Raw genomic sequence first — 27,309 nt, 5'->3', positions numbered from 1 at the left:
GAGGTGCTAAAACAATACATTGCAAGTGGGTTTATTGTTTAAAGAAGCATGCATGGCACCATTGCTCGATATAAAGCAAGGCTTGTAGCAAAAGGATTTACTCAGCGAGAAGGTGTTGATTACTGTCAAACTTTTAGCCCCGTAGTAAAGTTGGGAACCATAAGATCAGTTCTTAGCATTGCTGCAAGTGAACAGATGCATCGCATGCAGTTTGATGTATCAACAGCCTTCTTAAAAGGCACCTCATATATGAAACAACCGGAGGGATTTGAAGATGGTACAGATCAAGTATGTGAATCATCAAGATGCTGGAATATACGTTTTGGAAGTTTCATATCCAAACTAGGATTTCAGACAAGTGATGCTGATCCTTGTTTGTATATGAGGGAGATAAATGAAAAGAAAATAGTACTTGTTCTCTACGTAGATGATGGACTAATTGCATCGACTGACCAACAAGAGTTAAAGATTTTCATTGAAGAACTGAAAACCGAGATCAAAATTACTTCAAAGAATGCATCGTACCTTCTTGGACTCGAAATAAAGCAACAGAAAATGGATTAAAAATGGATCAAAAAGCGCACGCAAGAAAAATTTTGGAACGTTTTTAATTCAGTCAGTGTAGAGCAATTTCAACTCCAATGGTGAAGAATTCAGAAACTTCGCAATCAGAGAAAGAAGAACCCAGTAAATTTCCGTACAGGCAAGCAGTTAATGCTCTGATGTATCTTATGGTAGGCACAAGGCCTGGCTGTAAGCCAAGCCAGCGTTGGATTCCTTTCAAGATCCTTAGAAAATTCCACAAGAGAAGATATAACAAGAGCTAAAAGAGTTTTTCGTTATATATCTGGAACTTTGGGCTTAGGTATTGAATATCGAAAAGATTTTAAGAAAGGAATTCTAGAATGCTTTAGTGATGCAGATTTTGGTGGATGCAAAAGTACTGGAAGATCAACTTCTGGAGTTGTAATCAATTATGCAGGTGGAGCTATTTCCTGGCTTAGTCAAAGACAAGCAATGGTTTCAACATCCACAACAGAAGCTGAAATCGTAGCAGCGAACGAAGCAACAAAGAAAATAATTTAGTCTGTGCATATTATTCAATGGAATAATAGAATTGAGAAAAATTCCAAAGACTTGCTCAAAACCCAGAGTTTCATCCTAGAACAAAGCATATTGCAACGAAACATTTCTTCATCCGAGAAAAAATAAATGAAGGGCAAATCGAAATCAAGCAAATATCTACCGAGAATCAAGTATTAGATATAATGACTAAACCAATTTCTTTGCCAAGACTAAAACTATTATGTAATCAAATGGAACTTTTTAGAGAATGTTAAGTATCAATTAACAAGGGAAAGTATTAGAACCAAGTTACCTGTTAATGTTAATTTGATACTTGTTTATTTTTACACTTGTTACTTTAAGTTTCGAATCAAGTTTGTTTTTGAGCAAAGCTCAGTTTTTATGTTTTTTCATTTTTTTAAGCTTGAAAAATAAACTCAAAGATAATTGTTCAATTTTATAAACGTAAAATCTTTTTATTCGGAAATTTGATTAGTTTGATGTTGATTTCAGATAATTCAAAATTTACGCTGATGACCTACATATATGTAATGTCTAAATGTAATAGTGTCATCCAATCTATTATTTTATTTAAAGAAGTCATAAACGAAATCTGTAACTGGTGTTTACTTTTTTTTATTTATAAAAAAACGTTAATTCGATTTTTTCCAAAAACGTTACAATAAATAATATAAAATTTAATTTAAGTCTCTAGCGTTGGTTCGTGAGATATTTAGGGTTAATCAAAATGTTCACCTTTTTTTAAACTCCTAAGGTAAAAAAAACACCCACACAATTTTCTTGAGAGCCCTTTCTGCATCTTTCTGCATTATTATATGCATAACAAAATTAATTTGAAGTAGATATCTCTACTCGTTCTTCAGCTATGGACGACAAAAAAAAACGTCGGGAACGCATCGACGTACGAACGTCTTTTTAAAAATCTTTTATTTCTACTCTAGGGACCTTGAAACGTCGAGAAATGTCAAAATTTTCAACTCGTCAAATCGGACCAATTACAATAATTTTCTGTGGGAAGTTAAAAATCATTAAAAACTAAAATAATGGCTTTGATGCCTACCATAAGGATTTTACAATTCAATGAGCCATATCTCTGATTTCCGGTGGTTTTAAGTCTTGTCTTCATTCGATAAAATTGTGTAAATAATAATAAGCTTCGACTGGTACCTTTATAGTTAAATTTCAAGACCAACTCCCAAAAAAAATTGCCCATGGTCCTTTCAAATTTAATTAAAAACACCATAATTAAAAATTGTTATGCTTAAATTAAGTAAAACTCTTTTATAATTGTTCAAAAATCAAATTCATGCTTCCGAAATGTGTGTATTTTCAATTTCAGAAAAATGTTGTGTTTACTTTTGACGTGTGTCGTTAAAAAAAATAACTATGAATTTGTGGATTTCAGTTTTCAAACGCATCATACAAATATTTAACATTGTAATTCCGGGAGAACGATTAAAACTCAATTGTGCTTGGTTTTTTAAATGTTATATGAAGAATAGTTCCTTCAATCACATTTTATGGAATAACGTTTAAGCGATTATACGAGTAATTCCCTTAAAGTGAAAAATATAAAATTTTGGATTTATTGATTTCTCATTCATAGAAATATTTATAGATTGTAGATTAAATAAGTAAAATCTTTTAAAAAACATGCGAACTATATTTGAGTTCTTCAAAAGAGAAATATACAACTTTGGATTATAAGAACTAAATACTTAATAATTCCGACTAAGGAAGCAATCTTTTGAGGCTGTGAACACATTTTGTTAAAAGCGTGAATTTGACAGGTGGCAGTTTCTAGACTTTTCGACAATGTATCCAAACATCTTGATATCCTTAATAATTAAGTTTTTCAAAAATTTAAACATTAAATATTTACTTTTCCCAACTGTATAAAAACGACACATGGTCACCGTTAAAATATAATTCGAAATCACAATATACGAGTAGGTCCTTTTGGTACTTATCGAGGAAGTTAATGATCTGAAGTTTGTATTTTTGTTTTCCCTCATAGACTAAAAGAACGATATCCTGAATCATAGAAAAAGTCTTTTTTTCTCCCTGTAATTTTATAAAAATTTATTAGGCCTGTTAGCAACAGCAATGGTCTTTGGTTTAGTTATGATGACAGGAAAATAATTGTACTTTAGTTTATTATTGTTGTTGGGCTGTATGTTGAATTAGTATAGCTACTTGTAATGTTGTGTGGTTTTGGTTAGTCTTGAGAATACAGTGAATTAAACAGAAATTATTATTTAGCAAAGGTGAAAGCAGGAATGGAAATATACAAAATGAGATCAAGATGGAGTGCAGGAAAATGCTTATTACAGGACTTTTTTTTATGAGGGTATGGTTCGTTAAGTGGAGCTGCTATTTTCGTATTAGAAGACAAATAAAGAATTTTTCTTGAGGTTTTTTATTATGACTTTTATTGTTAAGAATGCATAAAGAAGTATCTTCGTTTATAGGTGGGTACTAGAGTGTATATTATTTATTCAATTTCAAACATTTTTACTGGCAGAGATTAGATTAGACTTTTGTTTTTGAAAGAAGGTGTTCTTATTTCAAACTGCCCAAATTGGGTAGAAATTCGTTTCTTTTTCTTTGGGATAAAGTCTCCCCTCTAATGTTCTTGTGTTTACATCATTAATTAACCAAACCCTCAATTCCCTTGGGTTCAAATGTCTATTCATCTTAGTGTTTGAACACAAAATTTGCTTTTCAGACGATAGCTTCCTTTTTGCATCAAATCAGGTGTATGAATATTTGACGGATTCAATATCCGTGTTTTTCTTCAATTAAAAATTAACGGAAGTGACTAAGATATTGAGAAAAAGTATACGTGCTATAGTCAGACATTATTTATCGATAAAGAGGATTTTTCGACAAGCAAAAAACATCCATCCACCACTAGGTCCTGGAGAATTCCTCCCAGATAATTGTACTCATTCATTTGGAAATGATTTATATAGAATTTATGGAATGTCGCATCATCATTCTTGACATCACAGACACATCACGTACTGATGGCAGAAAATCCGTTGCGTGACTAAAACAAATATTTCCGTAAAAACATTATTTTCAAATATGTAACATAAATATGCATATATAAGGTTGTTTCGTAAATGTATATATTATGTGCTTTGGAATATGCTTCTAAGCTGGTAGTATCATAATCAATATCCACTTTGAAAAAGGAACACAATCAGGATATGGAGGGAAAATAATGTTTTGTTTATGTTTCACGTTTGAGTAGATTTAACGGAATGAAAAATTATGAAGACAAAATTAGAAATAAAACGCACGCGGTTGGATTGCATTAACTTGCGCTTTAACTTTTTGAGTTGGCTTAGAGTTCATGATAAATTATCTATCACTTATGACTTTATGTGATCTTGGATCACTTGAATATTCTTAGAAGCTTCCTACTTCCAAAAGATATCGTTTATCCTCATTTTTAACTTCCCATAGGAAGTTATTGTATTGTGTCCGATTTGTCGAATTGAAAATTTTGACATTTTCCGACGTTTCAAGATCCCTAGAGTCGAAATAAAAGATTTTAAGAAAGATGTCTGTGCGTAAGTGAGTACGACAGTTCGTACGTCCGTACGTCCGTACGTTCGCGACTTTTTTTTCGTCGTCCATAGCTCAAGAACCAGAAGAGATATCGACTTTAAAACAATTTTGTCATACAGATAATAAGGAAGAAAGATGCAGAAAGGGCTCTCCAGAAAATTGCGTGAGTGGTTATTTTACCATAGCAGTTTAAAAATAGGTGAACATTTTAGTTAACCCTAAATATCTCACGAAGCAAAACCGCTAGATACTTGAATTAAATTTTATAAAATTAAAAATAATTGTCTTAAAATTTTTTTATTTCACAGAAAACATTGTTTTCGATATATAGTATTTTTTTTGTATGAAAATCTAACAGTCCGTTTTTTCATAAGAAAATTAAATATACTCAAAATAGTACGCAAAATTTGGTAAAAATTGATGTTCGGTTCTTGATGAACTATATTTTCAAACTAAACTGTTTCTTGATATGAAAAATATTGTTGGTAATTTTAAAGAATAATTCAACTGAAAAATTTTTCAACCCAACACGAAAACATACAAACTTTTAAGCAAGAAAAATCGACAGACGGGATGGGAAGTTATTAGTGTGGGTCGCATCCCAGCCTCTTTTTTCCTTTAAAATTAACAATAAAATAAACGCTGGTGTGCCCCAAGGCTCCATCTTGTCTCCAGCGCTCTTTCTCATTTTGATAGGTTATCTTTTGTTTATTTGGAAGAAAGAATAAAATTTGCCATTTACTCCTTCCCCCGTACAAATCCCCTGGTCTGGACGGAATCTTCCCTATGATGCTTCAGAAGAGCATAAACCTTATCATCCCGCACCTAGCTAGCATTTTCAATAATAGCCTTAAAAGGGGGTATGTTCCCTTATCACGCCGTGAAGTAAAGGTAGTTTTCATCATTAGGGCTGGTAAACCTAGCCATACTAAGGCCAAAGACCATAGATTTATTATTCTACTATTAACATCGTTTATTTTGAAAACTTTTGAAAGGCTTATTAATATACATATCCGAAGCACCCTAAAACCGGACTCTATATCGGAATTTCAACATTCCTTCATTAATAGAAAAAGCGTTGAAACAGCATTGCATAGTGTTGTCAGCGTCATAGAAAAATCACTGAATGACAAATAACACACCCGTTTTTGGATATTGGGGGAGCCTTCAATAACGTGAAGAACGAAGCAAGCCTTGGACGACCACAAAGTCGAAAAGGCAATAATACAGTGGATAATGTGTATGCTCAGAAAAATTAACTCGGAGCTAGCGGAAGAAAGGGTGAGAGTAACCACATCCAGGGGCACTCCTCAGGGTGAAGTTCTCTCACCGCTACTTTGGGTTCTTGTCATGAACGGGCGTACTCTCCAAATTGAAATCAAGTCTACGCTGATGATCTTGCATTACTAGCGACTGGCAAGTCCCTACCCACTATCAGTGAACAAACAGAATACGCCCTCTCGTTGGTAAGCAAATGGACTATAGTAATTGTGAGCTTAATCCAGCTTAAACAGAACTAGTGCTATTTACTAACAGGCGCAAAATACCTGATTTTAAAATACGTTCAATTGAAGGCTGCCCTCTTAAAATTTGTGATCACGGAAAGTATCTCGGTGTGATCTTAGATAAAAAACTAAACTGGGGCCTGAACACCAAAGATATATTCAAAAAGGCATCGATTGCCTTTTACTTCTGCAATAGAATCTTTTTTTTCGTGAAAACCTGTTGACCAAGCCCTTAAATTATCAGATGAATGTATTCGGCAACAATTAGACCAATACTAACATATGGTAATTTGGTATGGAGGAAAGCTTTAGAAAAGTTCACGAACCTAAAAACTTTGACAAAACGTCAAAGACTTGCGGCCACTGGCATTGCAGGAGCAATGAGATCGAATCCAACTGCGGGGCTGAAAGTTATGCTCAATCTAATTCTCCAAGACTCCTTGTTCAATAATCTGCGGCCAAAAGTGCCTTGAGACTTAGTCAAACTAAAGTCTGGATAAACAGTTCCATATAAGTTATGGGTCATAGTATTACAACAGATTATAAAATAACAGAACTTAATTTTCATAAACCATTCCAGGCTGCCATCCCAAGTAGAGAGGAATGTATATATAATATACCATACTCCAGTGACTCTTCAATAGCTACCTATACTGTTGGGTCTAAAATGGACACTGGTGTAGGGGCAGGCTTCTATTCTGAAGTTCTCAAGTTAACCGCCTGGCTTAGGCTTCCAAACAACAGTAGCGTCTTCCAAGCGGAGGTCCTGGCAGTGCCAACAGCTGCTAAAAAGGTATCAATGATTTCGATACCACGAGCTGATATCACCTTTAACAGTGATAGCAGAAATAAAAGCGATTACTGCAACTGAGGTAAAATCAAAGCTTGTTTCATGCTTCCGCGAAGAGCTTAAGGTTCTTGGCGCACAGCACAACATTAGACTCTGCTGGGTCCCAGGCCACAGCGATATACTAGGCAACGAGAAAGCCGATAAATTAACAAGATTAGAGTCAATGCTTGACGTAAGCCAAGCTCAGATAGTTAACACCCCTACCTGTTACTTAAAAAAGGAAATCTCAAAAAGAATAACTATCAAGGCACCTGCGGCACTACAAGAAAGATCTGGCCCTGTTTTAACAAACAAAGAACGGAAAGAATTATGCAGCTACACAAGGGATCACTTCGATCTCTTGTGAGCATAATCACCGGACATAATCTGTTAGGTTATCATATGAAAAAGATGATGAAAAAATGATCTATGCAGAATGTGCAGTGACGAAGAGGTGCATGAAGACACTCTGTACTTTCTCTGTCACTGTCCGGCACTCTCCCATCAAAGGAAGAAATTGCTTGGCAACTATTTCTTAGGTACGAACATTCTGAACTTCGTCAAAGCCTCTTAAAGGCTTGACTAACTGAATACATAGTTTTTTCTTATAAGCGTGAGTAGCAATACTCACAGGTATCAGAATGGATCTATATTGATCTAAGTGTGACGGTAAAAACATCAACTGTCAGCCCCTCAACCTAACCTAACCCTTGAGCCTAATTTCAGACGTACTGTAAAGTTCAGAGATTGTTTTTTAGCAGTACTTCACGAATGTTAAATGCTTCTCCAGGCTCAATATTCGCCATTCAATACAGTGTGCAGATATTCAAAACCATTGTGTATCGGTTTCTCTTTTATAATCTTACCCTCCTTTCGTAATTGTTGGCACTGCATCTATTCATTATTAGGGCATTCATAACCCTCTGGGTACACGCTCAATTAAAAAAAATTCCATCCTTGAAATTACTAGCACAAATGAGCAAAACTAGGGACTGGTTATTTCCTAGAATATTTAAGGGATAGGTCAAATTCAAGTTTCTTTTTAGAAATGCTCTTGGATCATTTGGGAGATATTGGGTTGTAGTGCTAAAATCTTCCTGGAAATATTAGCATAAAATCAACGGTCCTTGACGGTTCCCTGCCATAAAAAGTTAAAATGCACTTCCGAGGCTGCCAATTGATATCGTTAAGATAGCTGCTCACTTAATTAACATGGTTTGCAGTCTCATTTTCGAGGAATAATGTGACATCTCGTTAGAAAAATGCCACAAACTTCGAAATGAAAGCAAAGTGGATTTTCGGACGCCTTTAATAAGGCCTTACAGAAATCAATCAATCAAATAATTAAAGATCTTTGTGCAGAATTCTCCTCAGGCTAGTGCGTGAAATGTTGACCAGTTGGCAGGGCCGGATTTAGATGTCCAGACCCCTAGGGGCAATAAAGGAGCGGAGGCCCCCTCGCCTCAAATTATTATCAAAATAAAGCAAACTATTCTTTTTCACTCGAGTTTTTCAAAAATTATTTTATTGTGAAACCAAGTAGATTCCTTTAGGATTGAACAAGCACATATAAATATAAACGGAAAAAAGAATTATTTGAAATTAAATTCAAAGCTTAACGAAAGGAACCTTTCGAGCTTTTTTCGCCGAAAAACCGTTTATGATTTCGTTGAAATCCTGTTCCCGGAGTAAATCGCTTTCAACGCTCAGGAGAAAAAGCTTCTTTAGACGGTTTTTTCCTTTCGTGGTTCGAAGTCTATTTTTTTCATTTTCATTTTTGAAAATCAACGCTCTCAAGCGCAATTTGTTACCATCAAAACCAAATTCTCCGCCGATTCAAGAATCATTTTCGGGTCTTGCAACATCTTGGTTGTAGCGTTAAATCGCTCCAAGATATCGTTCCCAAATTATGCAAACAAAGCGGTTTCGAAACAACTCATCTTCTGAAGAAGGTGCGTTGCTTCATTCCTTACATTCATTGCTCTTTATTGGAAGATAAAAAAAATACGTATCAAAGGAAAAGATGTTTACTAGTATTTTCTAGTTGGAATTGGAAACAAAAATTTTCCGAAGTCTCTATTGTGGAGGCCCCCATTTATAGAGGCCCCGGAACTTCCGCCCTGTTGCCCTCCCCTCAATCTGGCCGTGCCTGTTGGGAGCTGTGAAGAGTTGATGTTCGTCTATAATGGTGATGGAGTCTAACACATTCGGCTACAGTCATACCAATTGGACGAACTGTTAGCACAAACTAACGTGCAACATATACTGTGGACGATGCTTCATTGCATCTGAATGAGTACCACTTTGGATATAATTGTTCAAAACTTTCCATTGTTGTTGTTTAAAGGTACAGCAACTCATTTTGTATTGTTATAGATTGCTTGTCAAGATTTCGAGCGGGTAGCAGCTGTGGGTTAAAAAGAAACCACACGTTAGAAACGAACATTTTAAAACTTAAAATTGTTGCTGCATTTTTATAAAGATGTTTTTACAACCAAAACAATGTTATCTACAAATTCAAAAAAATAAAGTTTAAGTTCTGTCTTTCGAAAAACTGCAATCTAAAATTTTAATCAGGTCTGACTTTTTGAAGAACTCTTTTAGTTTATTTCAACCTGTTACTGTTCTACGGTCGAATAAATAATCGATTTCTTTCCTTTCGGTCTTTGAAATTAAAGTTAATTATTTAAATGCAATTTGTTTTTCCTATGTAGTTGATTACATCATTTTTAATAATATTTTAAGTTAACTCATCAGTCTTTTCTCTAATCCCATAGCAAAATATCTACAAATAACACATTAAAATGTTTATATCCACGGTTAACGTATTATTTATCAAATTTAATTAAAATCGGTTTAAATGGCTCAAGCACAACACTCTGAAATCCATAACTTAAGAAGAACCCAAATTATTGTCCCCAAAATACGAATTGCTACAAATTTCAGAGATACGATAATATAAACCAATAAAAACCTTCTGTTGTGTCTCTCTATAACTTTAAGACGTTCCAGCTTCAAAAACAAAATTGTAATTTTAAGTAGGTTAGAGAACATAATAATTATAAATACAAAAGTAACCCTTCTTTTCTTATTGCCTTTTTTTCCATTCCTTCTGCTTTTCTTTTCTTTTTTAATTTTCATAACTTGTAAGGGTACGGGTCAAGCTAACGTTTAACAGACATTTTCCCATATTTTCCCGCCAAAAGGTCTACCTAACGGATTTATTGTATCCATTAGCAGTAGGTCAGATAAGGGAATCCTGACTTGAATTTATAGACATAAGCATGGATGAGTGGATTTGTGAGTTGAAGTGGAATCTGTTAATGGACTTATTGTTGTTGTGATATTATCATACTCCAGCCTTATTTCGGGCACTGATTACTGTGAATTGCGGATTGGGGAACTTTCTACCCTAAATTTCACAACACAAACCATGTTGTGTAGGGTTAAGCCACTCACTGGGGGAAGGGGGGAAGTCTGTTTATCGTCTCAATGAAGCAAACAAATTGTCTGTGTTTTTCGGGATTTAATTTAAATAACACAACAATCCTTGGGAATAAATTGAGATTTCCTAGAAAAGGGATATTAAATGGTTTTGCTTTTGGTTAAAATAGAATCTTATATACGAGTTGGTGCTTCGATAAATTTTTCGTTTTTCGTTTTTCGTTTTTCGTTTTCTGGGATTGAAATTGTTGTTGGTTTTTCTGGGATGACACTATATTTTCTGCTGTGAGGTTGTTTTTTTTTTAAGTAAATGATGTGAGATAATTTATTTGTCAAAAAATTGACTTTTTAATTATTCTTTAGCAATTTGACTTTAATTTATGTAATAAAATATAATGAACATGGACTTCTGGGAAATTTTTGTTTGAATTTCTATTTTATAAACTCATTCCAAAGTTTATAATTGCACTTTGGCCAACTTTACACAATTGTGACCACCTCCAAGAATATAAATAAAAACATTTTCATCAACTGTCTATATTAAAGTTGATTGTAGGTACATATATACAACCGTGATAGTGTGTAGATATATTGGACAAAACATGATGTTAATATAATAAAAAGTTTTAATTTTTGGTACTTTATCACCAAAATAAGGGATCTTAAGAAAATTTTTGTTGGAATGCTTTTTTCATGATAAATAAGAATTTTATTTATATGATTTCAATTGGAATGCGATGTCGGTAAAAATTATTTAAAACGAAAAATTTCAATAGTTTTCCAAGTTAACTACGAATCCTTATTTATAAATATTTTTATCTAAATATGGTTTCATGCATACAAAACTGTTGTCCAAGAGAAGATCCAGACCTTTAGAAAACAGTGCAGCAATATTTGGTCTAACTTTTTAATTTGGACGACTTCCTACATATTACAGCATTCTAAGATTCCAAAAGTTTTCTAAGTATGCCAAATTTAAGCTTAGAGGGTTTTTAGTGCATTTAAGGCAGAAACGTTAGAAATCGTGTTGAGAAGTATCTTTTTTCGAAGAAATAATATATTCTATCCTTTTTGCCGATTCCAGAAAATAATAAAGTTATCCAGAAAAATGTGATCTTTTTTCGCAGGAAAATACAATAGAATACGATATGAAGAATTTTCTGGGCATTTTGTTACGTATTTTTTTCGGACTCAATTTTTTGGAGTCTATTATTAATATTGTTATCAATGTGACTTATCGTAGATTGAACCTGATGCTAGAAGACAATTTCTAAAACAATTAATGTTTTGTGTGAGCCTTTTAAAAATATTTTGATCTTAAAGAAGTTAGCAAAACTTAAAAATTGTAGAGCGAAAAACGATTGGTTATTGAAAAATGTGCATTTAAGTACATAATTACTGCAGAAATTATAAAAATCAAATTAAAGAAAATAAATAAGTGTAGAAGAAACTTTAGTGTGGCACTCACAAAATACACATTGCAAAATCTCTATTTACTTCAGTTCTCGAGAGATTCAAACATTTTATATAACCCGTGTTTTTTTGGCATTCTATTAATAGTATAGTAGACAATTCCCAAGAAAACGCATCGGCAGTAGCAAGATTATTGTATTTGAAAAAATGGTACAAATTAAAGAAGATCTGTCGGAATAATAATAAAAAAACACACAAATAGAAGAAAGTTTTTTGAAAATCAAAAGTTCAGTTGTACCAATTTTTAAATACAAAAATCTGGCTACTACGGATACTTTTGTTGGAAACTTCTCACTGTACTATATATAAAAAACGCACTTATTAGTAGATATTTTGTTTTTGCAATCAGCCATTAGTTTAACGAAAGTTTCATATTTAGCTGTTTTTGGCAAATTTATATTCTTGAAACTCGTATTCAAGTTTTAGAGCATCCAAAGCTTCAACTTCAAAAAGCAAAAACCTTTAATTTGTTAAGATCTTAAAGGTTGTTATATTCAATAGAAAATCAATTTTGAAAGAAAAACCGCATTAAAAAAAGGTAACGCTAATTATGTGAGTCAAATAAATAAAATGCACGACTGGGTCGCACGAACTGCTCCTGTGTGCAAAGAGTCTGTTTAAAAAGAACCTATATATAAGATTTAAAAATATCCCTGTAAAATAAGTTTGTCTTCAAAGATTCAACTGCAAATACTTGTAAGCATACTTAACGAAAACAATTGTTTGTGTATTCAACTTGTTCGTTGAAAGCTTTTTCCTTTGGATAGCTTTATTTTAATTTCATATTAGAAGAACCAGGATGGAAAGGAAATTATCTGAAGATTGGAAAGAGAAAGTATATGTATGTTTAAATTGTAAAGCAATCGCCTATTGGTTGTGTAGTAAGGTTGGTGTCTAAAACTTGCGTTTTTTGACCAACAAAATTATATGGGGGCCACTGTAAGTTTTGATCTTAAACAAACATTTAAAAAACGCCTATCGTAAATCTGCTCAAACCTTCACTTCCAAGTTTGAACTCAATTGACCCAATGGTTTAGGCTGTAGGAGCGTGGACAGACAGAAAAAACGGAGCGGACGGAATCGCGGGACCTTCTTTTTTCGACTTCTCTACCATCTTAATATCATGTTTGATTAAAATCTCGAGTTCAAAATTTTGCAAGAATGTAAAACTTGCCATATAGTTCCTATATGTCGCAAGTAAAAATAAGATGGAACCAAAGACGAGTTTCAGAAATAAAAATTTTTTGGCTCATATGAACTCCACCCCCTGGATCGTTCATTGCTCAAAAGAATATCACAATAATGAAAAGGCTGGTTTTCCCATTCATATTATGTTTTTGGTCCAGTCTTCAATTAAAAATAATGCTTTTAGCTACAAAGCTTAAAGCAGTAAAATACAAATTTTATTTTCACATATACAAATAAATAGTTAAAAATTAAAGGGGCAGTCGAATTCATTAACGCAATTACCCGTGTTTTGTTGGATAATCTATCCATAGTATAGTAGAATTTAACACGAATAATAAAAACAATATCCATAGCATGAATACTACCAATAAAAGTTAAAGTAGAATCGTACTACGGATGGGTTGTTGACATTTATACGAGTCTCGAATGAATATTATGTGATTTCGTTTTCAAATGTTGGAATCATGTGTTTTCCATTGCCGAAAAAAAATCAAGCTGTTACTGTTGATATTATTTAGTTTTGTTAAAGAAAATGGACTAACTAAGCTTATTTTGCAAGAATAACAAAAGATTATTAAGTTTTGCTATGTTTTCACTAAAATTTTGTCTCAGTTTAGATTAAATAAATCTTTTTGGTTTTTCCACCGCACAAGAAGAATTAAAAATGATTAAGTTAGACAGCAAATGCAAATGGTGTTTTGATGTTTCTTATGAAGTGCAAGTGAGGTAGTTTGATTCGTGTTAAGCAATGAAGAGCTGAATTCAGACCGATATAAGAATACCTAGTCCATGTCCATTTTTTTTTTAATTTGATTAAACCAAAACTATATTTTTTGTACAGAAACATGCAAATAAACCGACCATAATGCATTATCTGTAAAACCAACTTCTCCACACAGGTTTTTCTTCACAAATTTTGACTCGACTTCAATTCAAGACCGGAATCGGGTCGAATCAAGCTCATTTCAACTCGATTCAGGTATATAAAGAATTAAGGTGAGCTTGAAGCTCGCTTCAACACCACATATTAATGTAGTAGTCTACGAACAAACCCCCTTCTTAAAGTTTGTATTTTATGTCAAAGCTGCAATTGTCAAATGAACTATTTTTATAGAATCTCAATTTCCAAATGTTTTTTTTACAATTTCTTTTTGAAAATTGTCTTTTTATTAGTTTTAGTTAGTTTTTTTTCACAAAACTTTCTTCTATCTGTGTTTTTTTTTTTCTTCTTTCAGTTGTACCAATTGTTAAATAAAAAATCTGTTTACGGCCGATGTTGTTCCTTGGGAATTTTGTACTATACTTTTTATAGAATGCCAAAAAAACACGACGAATATATCAATTGAGGTAAGCAAAACATTTTTGTTTAATTTTAATTATTTCTTGAACTAAATATGAAATAAAGTATTCCGATCAAATTGATATTTATATACCAGTTATAAATATTATATGTATTTAAATTTTTTGAGCAATATTTGGTTGACCTAATATATACATACATACATATATACATAACTAAATACTATCATACTTTTTTCGTTTTGATATCCTTCAATTTCAAATTTGATAGAAAAATTCTTTAATGTTAATATTTTTACATATGTAACATATATTGTGTACACTACCTACACATGTGCATAATCTTCTTTTCTCTCCTAAAAATTAAGAAAATATAAAAATATTTTATGTTTTGCGTTTGCAGTTCTGATAAAGTCATATTTTAGTTCATTCATAGTTCTGATGGTGAACTTTTCTAATAAATCATTTACGAATACACAGAAAAACCAAAAGAAAATGGTTTCACTTGATAACAAGATTTTTTTTTCTATTTTCATGATTTATGGAAATTTGTATGAACAAAAATTCATTCATAGAATCAAAAATAAAGGAAAATCTTTTGACAACAAAAAGGAAATACTCTTACAAATATGTATCCTTTTTGTTGTCAGTGGCAAAACAAAACCTTTTGCTATTTTTAGATAATATATTGAATTTATCGAAAATGCTTGAGAAGTTTGATAAGTACAATGAATTTGTGAAAATTAACAAACAACAGTGTCTAGCCAATATAAAGCAGATTCGTTTTCAGTTTCCGCCAACTAAATCGCTTTTTTGGATAGCACGGTAAATGTTTTTTATTTCTCAATAATTGCTGGCTTATCAGATTGGGTCATTTAATGTTTGCGGCAACAATCAAGTGAAAATTGCACGAGCATGTTGCACCGGCTGTCTAATGATTTGCAATAACACGAGGAATACGAAAATCAGGAATCTTTAATGTATAGCGTTCCCCACTCCCAGTATGTTGACGCCTGTTTCCACTATTCTTAAACGCTGCTGGTCTGGAGTAATTCGTACAGGAACTTGTCAAAAGCACTTCAGTATTGTGACATCTATCTTGAGATATCCTTATCAGTAGTTCTATGCGCCTTAAACCAAATAAATTTGTATTAAGGAAACTGAGAAGAAAATAACTGCATCGAATATACTTTTGTTTATGTTATAAAGGTTTTCCAATAAGAGGTTTCATTTGGGTAGTGTCGGTTATTTGGACAAATTTCACTTTCTGTCATATTTTAAATGACAAGTAAGATTAACAAACAAATTTGAGGATACAGGTTATTGAAATTCATTATAAAAATGGTCAAAATGTTGCAGTAGCAAAACTTAAACACTTTTGTGTGATGAAGCACCTTCTCGGCATGCAACGTCTTTAGTAAAACTCTTGGACAAAATTTGAGCTGTTGGAAGAATAAGTGATGTAAAGATCACTGCGGACTTAGTATTAGTCCTCCAAAAACCGACCCCGTCCTTTTGCACGGAAATACAAGATCCCAATAATTGTACCTCCTTCAATAAAAGGCGTACTACTAATTTTTACCAATGAAGCCAAATATCTTGGTCTGATATTGGACAAAAAATTAAGTTGGAAACCTAATATTCAGGAAAGAGTTAAAAAAGCTACAGTGGCTCTTTTCCTTTGCAAGAAAGCCATAGGAAGCAAATGGGGTTTTCAACCGCGCATAACCCATTGACTATACACATCGGTCATCCGACCAATACTTATGTACGGGGTTGCAGTTTGGTGGACTGGACTGGAGAAAGTCACATACTACGACTAACTCAGCAGAGTCCAACGCACTGCATGTCTCTGCTTAAGCGGGGCATTGAGAACCACACCCTCAGCAAAGTTAGACACTCTCCTCCATCTGACATCCCTCGACATCTTCAGTAAACAAGTGGCAGCGAGTACAGCTATAGGATTCAACGCCTCATTTCAATGGACCAACAACAATGTGGAACACTCCATTATTTTGAACTTCTTTGTTTCTATACCAAAGTAAGAGTACATAGACTACGCTATTCCAAAACCTAAATTTGGAAAAAACTTCCAGGTATCCATTCCATCCAGAGATGAATGGGAAGACAAAAAACTCCTGGATAACAGAAGCATCTATGTTTATACAGATGAATCCAAGACAAATAAGGGAGTTGGTGGTGGTGTGTACTCAGAAAAGCTTAATCTAAGCATCTCATTCCGCCTCCCTAATCATTGTAGCGTTTTTCAAGCGGAAATTTTGGCGATCAAAGAGGTTCTCTCCTGCTTATGAGAACACGTGATATCAAGTTCTGATATTCGCATCTTCTCTGAGAGTCAGGCTGCTATTAAATCTCTTGGAAGTGTCTCAACCAAATCTCAAACGGCCCTCGATTGGCGGTCGTCTCTTATGGAGATGGCGCAGCAATTTCACATTCACCTCTGTTGGGTGCAGGGCCACAGAGACATCACAGGAAATTGCGGAGCCGATTAACTCGCTAAAAATGCCACCGTCATACCTTTTTCAACTTAAAGTTAGGAGATAGGTATATACCGATAGCTACATGTGAACTTCTGCTAAAAGAAATAGCTTTTGCGATAGCAAACTCTTGGTGGAACAATACGCCAACATGCGCAGCCACAAAACTCATATGGCCCTCACTAGACCTAAAGCGTTCTAAAGACTTGTTATCTCAAAGCAGACTTCATATTAGCTCCCTAATAGGTGTCCTTACGGGACACTGTCTTATAGGCAGACACGCAATACGACTTGGTGTAGCCTCAAATGAATTCTGCAGGAGCTGTACGGACGAAGAAGAGAAAGCAATCTCTCACCTCCTCACCTCCTCACCACTTGCCCTGCTCTTTAACTAAGACGCAAACTTATCTGGGAGAATACTCTTTTGATACTCCCAGTAAACTAGCTAAAAAGGATATCAAATATCTCCTCAAGCTTAAAATGGTTCGACGAGTGGGAAGTAATTCTCTAGATTCATGTGGTATCACAATGGGCCTTCTCTTTTGGCCTATCCTAACCTAACCTAAAGTATCAAAACCATGTGCGTGGATCAGGAAAAATTGGCACTGCACCAAGTAGTTTTGATAAAAATCCAGGTTTGTAGATTCCTCGTAGATCTTTGGAATATTGCATTCCATAAGGGATATTATTATGTTTCTTTTGGATTAAGACTTTGCCTTAAGTTCAGTTAACACAAGAACTAAAGACGGTCGGTGTTGATCACCAGCTCAATCGTATCTTCGCTTGTTTGGTTCCAAAAATGATCCGGAGATATGAGTTCCATTTTCACCTCTGAGGCTACTTTAAAAAGTATATTTCCGGATTTTGGAAGATATTAATTTGGATGAAGCTTATTTTCAAAAAGATACAATTGCAGTTCTAGAATAAGAGTTTCTTAACCGTGATATTGCTCCAAGACCGGTTTTTTTTGGGCCACGGGAAAGATTCTTAGAAGATTCACACTCGATTCAACACTTTGAAGATCTAGGAAATAAGGCCTCAAATGTACGAATTATGTGTCCATGTTTTTGGAATACCTTTCTTTCCGCAATAAAATAATTATAAACTGATTTCTCTTAAAAAAATACTCGTTGTTTGTAAAATATAAAAATGAAACCTCTTTTAAAATTCTTGTACTTACCTTTAAAATAAAGTAGTAGCTCATTTGCGCATTGTTTCATAACCATGTCTTTTTTGACGCTCCACTACTTTATGTATGCTCGCTTACTCCATTTTTTAATGAGGATTAGGTTGAATTAGATTAAAGTGGCTGTTCGTGATGGAGTAGGGCACACTTAGGCCAGTTTATTGTTCTATTGTGGCACCACATGAATCTTGAGGCTTTCCTTGCGATACCACATGAATCTTGAGGCTTTCCTTTAAGCTCAATGAAACCAAGTTAGATCCCTTGCAAAACTTAAAAGACTGATTTTTTCTAAGCCGGGACAAGACTTCTTTTATCGCCAAAAGTTCCGCCTGGAACACGCTACAATGATTGAGGAGGCGGAATGAGAGACTTAATTTCAGTCGTTCATCATGTACTATTCTCCACCAACCCTTTCATTTGTTTTTGATAAATCTATAATAACATTTATTGACTCGTCTTCCAGGAATGACCTATTTTCCCAGAAAGATCTGGAAGGTAAAGAAATCTGAAAGTTTCTGACGAATTGTATTTGGGGGATTGTGTAGTTTGTGTGCTTCGGAATTGATTCTAAATACTTGGTCAATGTTGTTGTTAACCCACTGCGATGAAGCTTTGAGGCGAATAGAAGAGCTTGCAGTTATTTGCTTGCTTAGTTTGACAAGAGGTGTTAGTCGTATACCCAATGCGCTATTCGGGGTTGTAAGCCCAATTTATTTCCAATAGTTTTTGTTTTTGCAAGAGAAGAGAGCTACAGTAGCTTTTTTGATTCTTTCTTTTATATTACGTTTCCAATTTAAGCCTTGTCTGATAACTTTAAATGTCTGCCTTTGATATAGGGAGGGTTAACATATGGAATTTTGAATTTCCTTGAAAATAGTGCTAAATCCGTTTTGTGTGGGGGTGACACCCAGTCCACACCGATGAGCCCAAAGTATTAGTTTATCTTAGGCGTTTCTTAAGAGTTCTTTAAGGGTGTTAAGATGCTTTCCTGAAATGACTATAACAACGTCATCCGCATAGGCAACCATGCTGAAACCCTCCGCATTCAGACCACTTAGGATTCCATTTACTACCATCAAGGTATGAGGATGAAGAAAGATTACAAATTGTATATGTTAAATAAATACAACTTTCAATGAACATTTAACTGCTGCCAACCTTTTTACGGAATAACTGATTAACAACTACAGTGAATTCATGAATAAACTGACTTATGTATTTTTATCGGAAGTAAAAACGTGGAACAAACCGTAGCAAACCAGCTTGAAAATAATATTCATTAGCATTATAAACATAGCTGGTTATTATGCATACATGGAAATTAGCATGGGAACTCGCATCCTCGTTGAAGCCGTGACCCTTGCCTCTACCAATAGACATCTACATTTGTACAATTCATCGCAACTACATTATAATCAAGCGCTATAATTACATGCAGTTGATAAATTATTTACACATTCGTACATACGACATAATTACATACCCTTCCCGATTGGACACAACATCCAGACCGCATCCAACAAACGAAACAATGCCAGCCTGTCTCATGAATGAGTTCCTACTTTTTAATCGATTTTGTTTTTTGTCCAGTATTTGACCAGTTGACAACATTCTATTGCACTGATTCAGATTTCAGAAACAAAGTCATGTAACAGTCATGACTTATTTTAAATCATTTACATATACGTTAATATAGCAGACTCATATGTAGAACAAATGACGTATCTATATAGTAAAACCTACATTCCTAACCTTTAAGCAATTGCAAGCCAACTACAATACAAGTGTTGGCATTTTGCTGAGTATTTAAAAATAGAATTGCAGCAGAAACTGTCTCTCATAACTAAATATGGCAAAATCAAAAGCAAAGCAAAAAAATTCCAATTATTCAAACTATACCTAGGCTTCGGCCAACCTACAGAAGTACAGAGACAGGTCAGTAATTTAGGATGCCAGCTAATCACTCTTGTACGAGTACGAATGGAAATAAAATGAACGATAGAGAAAGCCTTGAAATTTTATTTGAAATTTCTTGGTTTTGACCGTAACAGTAGTTTTTTTTCAAAGTTGGCTATTGTCTATCACTCTATCGGTTTGGTTATGATGATATTTGAATTATTTGAAATGCCATTAGTGTTGTTGAACTTGTAATGTTCTGGACTTGATTTCATTTGAAAATTTCGGGTATGTTGTCTTTTTAGACTGAATTATCAAGTTCTGCCAATGAAAAAAATCAGATATAATTTCGGCGTAAACCTGTAGGTCCCCTGCATTCCTGTCAAGAGTAATCGCACACAGGAATGGTTGATAGTTCTAAGTCACTAGGCATAATTTATTTGTATCCGTTTTTAAACAAGGAAAGGCTTTGAAAAATCACGGTAGTTCTCGAAATATCAAGGGAGGTCTGGAGATTAAAATTGGTGTTTTGACATTCCTGCTATTTGATTAGGTCTTAAAATATAAAGATAAGTACCGCAATTTCAGGAGAGGTTTGTATATTTTTTGAGGCAGGTTTTGAAATATCAAAGCAGATCTTGAAATATAAAGCCAGGTCATCATATATCGAGGGAGGTCTAAATATTTCAAGGGAAGACTCAGAGATTTAAGGGAGGCATTGTAATATTAAGGAAATACTCAGGCGACGTCGTGATACATCAAGAAAGGTCTCCACATTTTAAAGTTGGACTTCAGGAATCATGGAGAATTCAAGGAAAGTTTTGAAACTTCTAGCGTAATCTTGAAATTTCAAAACAAGAATGGAGATTTCCAGAAAAAATAGAGATTCAAAGGCAGTTCTTGAAACATAGAGGAAGCTATGTAGAATTCATGAGGGTCTGAAAATGTGAATGAATATCTGAAGTTTGCAAGGCAGGTTTTAAAATATCAAGGAAGCTCTTGAAATTTCAAGGGAGGTCTTTTCAAATCTGGTCTTGATTTTTGTCTAATAATATTTACAAAAAATGACATTCTATTTTGATATTTATTAATTTATTTAGCGAATGATTATTTGGTATACATTTGTGTGACACCTTGAATATGAGGTTCTAGCTTAAAAGCTTCCAATTTTGCAATTTTTTACAAATAGATAAAGAGGCTGTGGTACAACCCACACTGATAATTTGCCATCCCGTCTATCGATTTGTCTTGTTTATAACTTTAACAAAATATTCAAAACAATATATGTACATACTGACCTTCGTTTTTAACAAAAGTGTTGAAATTGGCTGTTTCCCTGACCATCTTAAATATGTAGAAGTCATACCACTTTTCAAAAAAGGAAATAGGAAAATTATTTCGAGTCAAAGGCCTACATCGATCCTTTCTTTTCAAAAATGTTTGAGAAATTACTTAAGGTTCCAATTGTTTCATTCTTGGAAAAGTTTGTAATAATCACTTTGATTGAAGAGCAGGTTTGTCAATAGAAGTTGCAATCTTCAGGGTATGTAGGGTCTTTTTATTGAAATTACTTTTGATCTGGTGAAAAACGATCTTTTGTTAACTAAACGGTAGTTTTTTTTCATTCTGCTGAATTCTTATTTAAAAAAATAGAAAACGAAAAGTTAATAATAACGGAATCTTTAGTGAATCAAGACTTTTAAAGAACGGTGTTCCACAATGATTTTTTCTTGGCCCTTTGTTTTTCTTGATTTATATTATTCCCGTTTTTAAACTGAAATTAAATGGTACTTCAACTGCTTTTGCTGCCGACATTGTTTTTACATATTCATCTGGGACTAAGTTTGCAAGTATTGTTAACATTGAAGAAGAATTTGAAGTATTAAGGTTATGGTTTACTTATCATAAATTTATTATCAGTGAAAAAACTAAATTGATATGTTTTAATATAACTGGAAGTCTTTTTGCTCCCAAAAAAGTTTTAAAAATTATATATTATGGGCTTGCAAACTTAAAGATGCAATACGGCATAACAAGCTGGGGTGGTTCCTATGTTAATACTTATCGACCTCCATTGATTGCACAGAAGCATTTAATACGAATTATTTTAAATAAAAATCGGTTGGCTGAAAGTTCGCCAACCAATTAAGAAACAAAGCGGAAATATTCCTAGTAGGAATTATCAAATGTACAACCTTAGTGTGAACAATATGAGCTTAGTTAATTCCATTTCAAAATAAATACATTTTGGATTTTTCTAAGAAAAATTAGCACACCATGAAATCATTTTGAAGTCGAAACCTTCATGTATTCACAAGATATCGAAAATCGAATATTAATTTTTACCAATTTGCTTACTATTTTTAGTAGATTTTAATGTTAATGAAAAAACTGACTTTGGGATTTTTATAAAAAATTTACTAAATGGTTAAAAAACTATATTTTCCATAAGAAGATTAGTTTAAAGCTATTGGCTTTTTAAAAAGATTTGTAAGTCTTAAATCAACTATTAGTAAGGTTTTTGTAGGTTTTTATTTTTCGATTTTTTTTTAATTTTAACAGATATCAAAAATTTTATTATTCGTTACAAATAATTGTATATCTCATATTTTGTTCTTGAAATATTCGAGTTGACAATTATTATTTTTCAGTTTTTTTTTAAATTTTATTAGTTTGATATCATAATATGCAAATGCAGCCAAACAACAGGCACGCAAACCGGCGCTGCATAAAAGGACGAGAGCTGCTCATGAACTCTATGAGCAGAAGAGACAGGGGGAACAGCGAATTCTCAGAATGAATCTTGAGAAAAAGCATGAAAAGCGTGTGGTCGAGGTCTACAAGCAGGAATGAAGTTCGAAAGTTTTATGAATAGGTGAAACGAAATTCACAGGTACATAAACCTAGAACCGAAGGTTGCAAAGACGAAAGTGAAAACATTATAGTGGAACCGCAGTCAATGATGAGGATATGGAAAGACCACTTCTGCAGACTGTATAACGGCGACGACGAACTGAATTCCGATGTCAGGCAGGATGATCCATTCAACATGGACGACGAAAGCCAACAATCCCGTCCTCCTTACTTAGACGAAGTAAAGATTGTCATATCCAAGCTGAAGTCTAATAAAGCCGCTGGAGCGGATGGCTTGAATGCCGAGCTCTTTAAAGAACCTGGAGATAAGTTGGTTAGGAGCATGCCCCATAATTGGAACCTCAGTATTGTTTGCCCAAACCTGAAAAACTACACCAACTATAGACAAATAATATGTGAACATCTTAAGCCCACCGTCAACAAACTGAAAGGTCCTTTTCAGTGTGGTTTTAGACCAGGAAAGTCCACAGTCGATCAAATATTCACATTACGGCAGATCCTGGAAAAAAACCCAACAACACCAAATCGACACCCACCATCTTTTCATTGATTTCAAGGCCGCATATGACAGCATCTACAGGGACGAGCTGTTTAGAGCCATGTCTAGTTTTGGCATCCATGCCAAACTCTTCCGTTTGTGCAGGATGACCATCGAGAATTCACGCTGCTCCATAAAGGTTGGAAACAACTTAACAAAACTTTTCGATGTCAGAAAAGGTTTTAGACAAGGTGATGCGGTGTCATGCCTTTTTTTTAACATCGTACTTGGAAGAATAGTGCAAGGCTCACACTTCAACACTAGAGGCACTATCTTTCAAAAGTCTGTCCAATTACTGGCATATGCTGATGACATTGACATAATCGGAAGAACTCAGCATGTCAATGGGGCTCTTGTGAGTATTGAGGCAGAGGCGGCAAAAATGGATTTAACTGTTAATGAGGGCAAAACAAAGTACATTCTGTCGTCAAGAAAGGACATACAACACCGACGTCTTCGTCAAAACGTCACCATCGACAGACTTAACTTTGAGGTAGTTAAGGACTTCGTCTACCTAGGCTCCGCTGTAGACACAGAAAACAACACCAGCTCTGATATCAAACGCAGAATAACTCTTGTTAACCGCTGTTTCTTTGGACTAAGAAAGCAATTGAGTGGCAAAGCCCTCTTCATCCCCGTCCTGCTATACGGTGCATAAGCATGGACTAAGCGGAAAAAAGCACCTTGGGTCGTTACGAGTGAAAAGTTCTTTGTGTGATCTACGGTCGCGGGCTGTAAAAAAACGTAGACTTAGTCGGAAGGTAAAAGTCCAACAAATAAGATGGCTGGGTCACGTAGAGCGCATGGTAACCAATTCTTCAGCCCGGAATGCCTTCGAATCCACACCCACAGGACAGCGCAGTAGAGGAAGACCGCGGAGCACGAAACTGGAGACATCTAGCTAGGGACCGAGCTAGATGGAGAAGTTTATTATGTGAGGCTCCAGTTCACACAGAACTCTAGCACCACCATGCATTCACCAAATCGAAATGCATCTGATTTAATAGACACTGAATTGAATCGTGAAATACAATGCAATACTGTGCAAATGGCAGCTCGCAATATCACACTAATGAATGAAGAGCAAGGAACTATTTAAGACCACATAATGCTCGCAGTTGCAGCAGGACAAGGTGGATTCTTTTTTTCGGAAGCACCAGTAGAATTGTCAAAACATTCCTTATTTCCGTATTCTTGCAAAAATAAGATCAAATAATGGTATCGCATTGGTCGTTGCATCTCCTGAGGTTGCGACAACTTTATTGGATTTAGGCAGAACAGCTCATTTAGATATACAGTGCTGAAAAAGTGTAAAACTATCATCTGGGTTGAATGCACTATGGCACACAAACATTCGGTTGAGGCGTTGGACAGGACATTAAAAACTATAAAAAACAACGACAGACTATTTGACGGCACTCCTTTTAGGAATGTTGCATAATGTTGAAAAATGCTTCAAGATCCATTCGCTAAAACATTCTCAAAACAAATGTTAGATAAATTCGACGGAAAAGTTACTACCTATGAAATTGGATGCATAAAATTACTGGTCGATTTCTGCACGATTATTGATTCACAAGATGCTCTTATTGGCCAGATATTTCCCGTTATACACATCCAACATAAAAATCTTGAGTGGCTGGCAGATAGAGCAATTTAGCAGGGATGTCAACGAATCAACTCTCAAGATACAACATTTGTAAACAGGAGATTTGATGTCATACAAATCTATTGAAGCAGTTGGTGATGTTACCGAAGTTGTAAATTATTTAAATGAGTTTTTGAGCTTATTGGATTTACCAGGCATGCCACCGCATAATCTACAACTGAAGGTTGGATCTTCTGTAATTTTGTTTCGTAGTTTGAACCTCCCCGCAACGGCACGCGATTAGTAATAACAAAATTATTAAAAAACATTATCGAAACCATAATTCTAAATGGCAAATTCCGAGGTGAAAATATATTATCACCACGAATCTCTATTATACACACAGATGAGCCAATTCAATTCAAACGACTTTAATTTCCAATTAGATTGTCATATGTAATTTAATAAATTAAAAAAATGCGTTTGGTGATTTGTTATTTTAATTTTTTGTCTTTCAGTGCTGTATACCTATTTTACTTATGTACCACATCCTTACACACTTACACTTCTAGCAAAATATTCTAAGAAATTATTTATACGACAAAACAATGTTTGTCGGGTCAGCTAGTATAATATACAATTTAATTGGAGTCGTTAGCGTTATTGGTCCGTGAGATACTTTGGGTTAACGAAATTTGTTACTTTTATGTGTTTTTAAATTACTATGGTAAAAAACAAACTCACTATTTTTCAGAGTCCTTTCTGCATCTTTTTACTTCATTGTCTGTAATATTATTTAAAGTCGATATCTCTTCTAGTATTGGACGACAAAAAAGCTTTATTTAGACTCTAAGTACCTTGAAACGTCGAAAAATGTCAACATTTTCAATTCTAACTTTTCTTTTTAAATATTTGTTGCACAGCACATATATATATTCAAAGCAAATTCTTAATTATTCATTATTAAAATAATTGTTTTCCTTTTTCACGGAACTGAACAACGCTCACGTCAAACGCGGTAAACTATTAAAAGTAATACTTGACAATGTTTATGTATGTTACAGTTTATGTAAATGTTGCTACACAAACTTTTAAAATCAAACGAACTGTGTGCGATGAATTATTAAAGGTACGCTGTGCATTTAATTAAATTTCACCTAATATTTTCGACAATATATGAACATATACCTGTAAATCCTTACCAGTATACTGACACGTAGATGGCATGTTCTATACCACTTCCAAATATAAATGAATTTATTATGTAAATGCCAAATCAAGCTTCTTCTAAATTATGCTGATATTTATGGTCGGAAGAGCTGGAACACTATTTTGTGTATATTGAAGAGTTCCTTTCATACATAGTAGATTTTAGCAAGAATCAAAGCATAACCAGATGTGATTTGATAAAATTTCCTTCACTTCACAATGTCGTGTCATAAATACGAGTATACATGTATACACATACATGTATACACTGCAGTGTAGCAATTCCCCTGGGATAACTTAATAAGGGCATGTTTTGGTTGTCATATAATGTATCCAATACCTAAAGTTGTTCTATTCGAACTTACATATTTTACCTTTGAGGGAAAATTGCTTAGAGTACATGAATGTGTTGTTGCATTTGATTCTGAGAAAGACCATACATATATACCAAAATGAAGATATTCAATATAGTTATTGAAGAAGATTGGGAAATAGGGCGTATTGAACTTAAATTGTATGTGATGGTATACCAGTAATCAGCTTTAAACACTTTTGACTAGACTGTCTATTATTCCCAATGCCTGTGAAACATCCTTAATGCTTCTTTATTCAGTCTTGAAACCATAAATCAAGAAGACATAATATGTACTACACTAGTGTGTTGTTTAATCCTTAATTCTTTGAAAACCTTTATCATAATCTGCTTCGATTCCGATGTTGTGGAAAATCTTTCAATTCTTGGTAAGCTTTTGAATCATTTTATTCAAAGAATTGTTCTATAAAAAGAACACAATACCCATTGTCAATTTTAAATACAAAAAATAAAAATAAACTTACGATTAAAAAATGTAAGTTTTACAACTTAATACTTCATTATGATCCTTACCGAAAAACACTCGTTGTACCATTGAAGTGTATGATAAACGATTTAAAAATAAAAATAAACTTCCAATTTGAGCAGGTGAACATCTCATTTAACTTTTTTTTTAACGATATTTTTATGGCCGTCATTTAAATGTTCCGTGTCGTTAAAAGAGAGTGAAATAAAAAAAATAAATTTCCGAAAAATATTCAGTTTATGTTCCTGTTAAACTCACATATTTAACCATCTCCTTAA

The 27,309-nt window shown here is 34.0% G+C and overlaps 2 protein-coding genes across 4 annotated transcripts in view; both read left to right on the top strand.

The window, feature by feature from the left end:
- LOC129948371 (bumetanide-sensitive sodium-(potassium)-chloride cotransporter) overlaps positions 1-27,309 on the top strand; it is a 293,982-nt gene that overhangs the window by 91,316 nt on the left and 175,357 nt on the right. For all 3 annotated transcript variants that reach the window (XM_056059342.1, XM_056059344.1, XM_056059343.1), the window contains exon 2: positions 14,340-14,451. The gene's annotated coding sequence lies outside the window, so the exon portion shown is untranslated. The remainder of the gene's footprint in view (positions 1-14,339; positions 14,452-27,309) is intronic.
- LOC129945136 (uncharacterized) lies at positions 642-1,086 on the top strand. Its single transcript, XM_056054794.1, has 2 exons — positions 642-753; positions 866-1,086. The coding sequence occupies exons 1-2, from the start codon at positions 642-644 to the stop codon at positions 1,084-1,086; spliced, it is 333 nt and encodes a 110-aa protein (XP_055910769.1).

This window comes from Eupeodes corollae, chromosome 2, assembly GCF_945859685.1.
Source record: "Eupeodes corollae chromosome 2, idEupCoro1.1, whole genome shotgun sequence".
Taxonomy (NCBI): domain Eukaryota; kingdom Metazoa; phylum Arthropoda; class Insecta; order Diptera; family Syrphidae; genus Eupeodes; species Eupeodes corollae.
The sequence above is the reverse complement of the archived record's forward strand: the minus strand, read 5'-3'. Positions and strand labels throughout refer to the sequence as shown.

Coding starts and splice junctions, on each gene's coding strand:
- LOC129945136 (XM_056054794.1), top strand. CDS start 642: ATGGTGAAGAATTCAGAAACTTCGCAATCAGAGAAAGAAGAACCCAGT. Junction 754..865: donor GGTAGGCACAAGGCCTGGCT/GTAAGCCAAGCC, acceptor CTTTGGGCTTAG/GTATTGAATATCGAAAAGAT.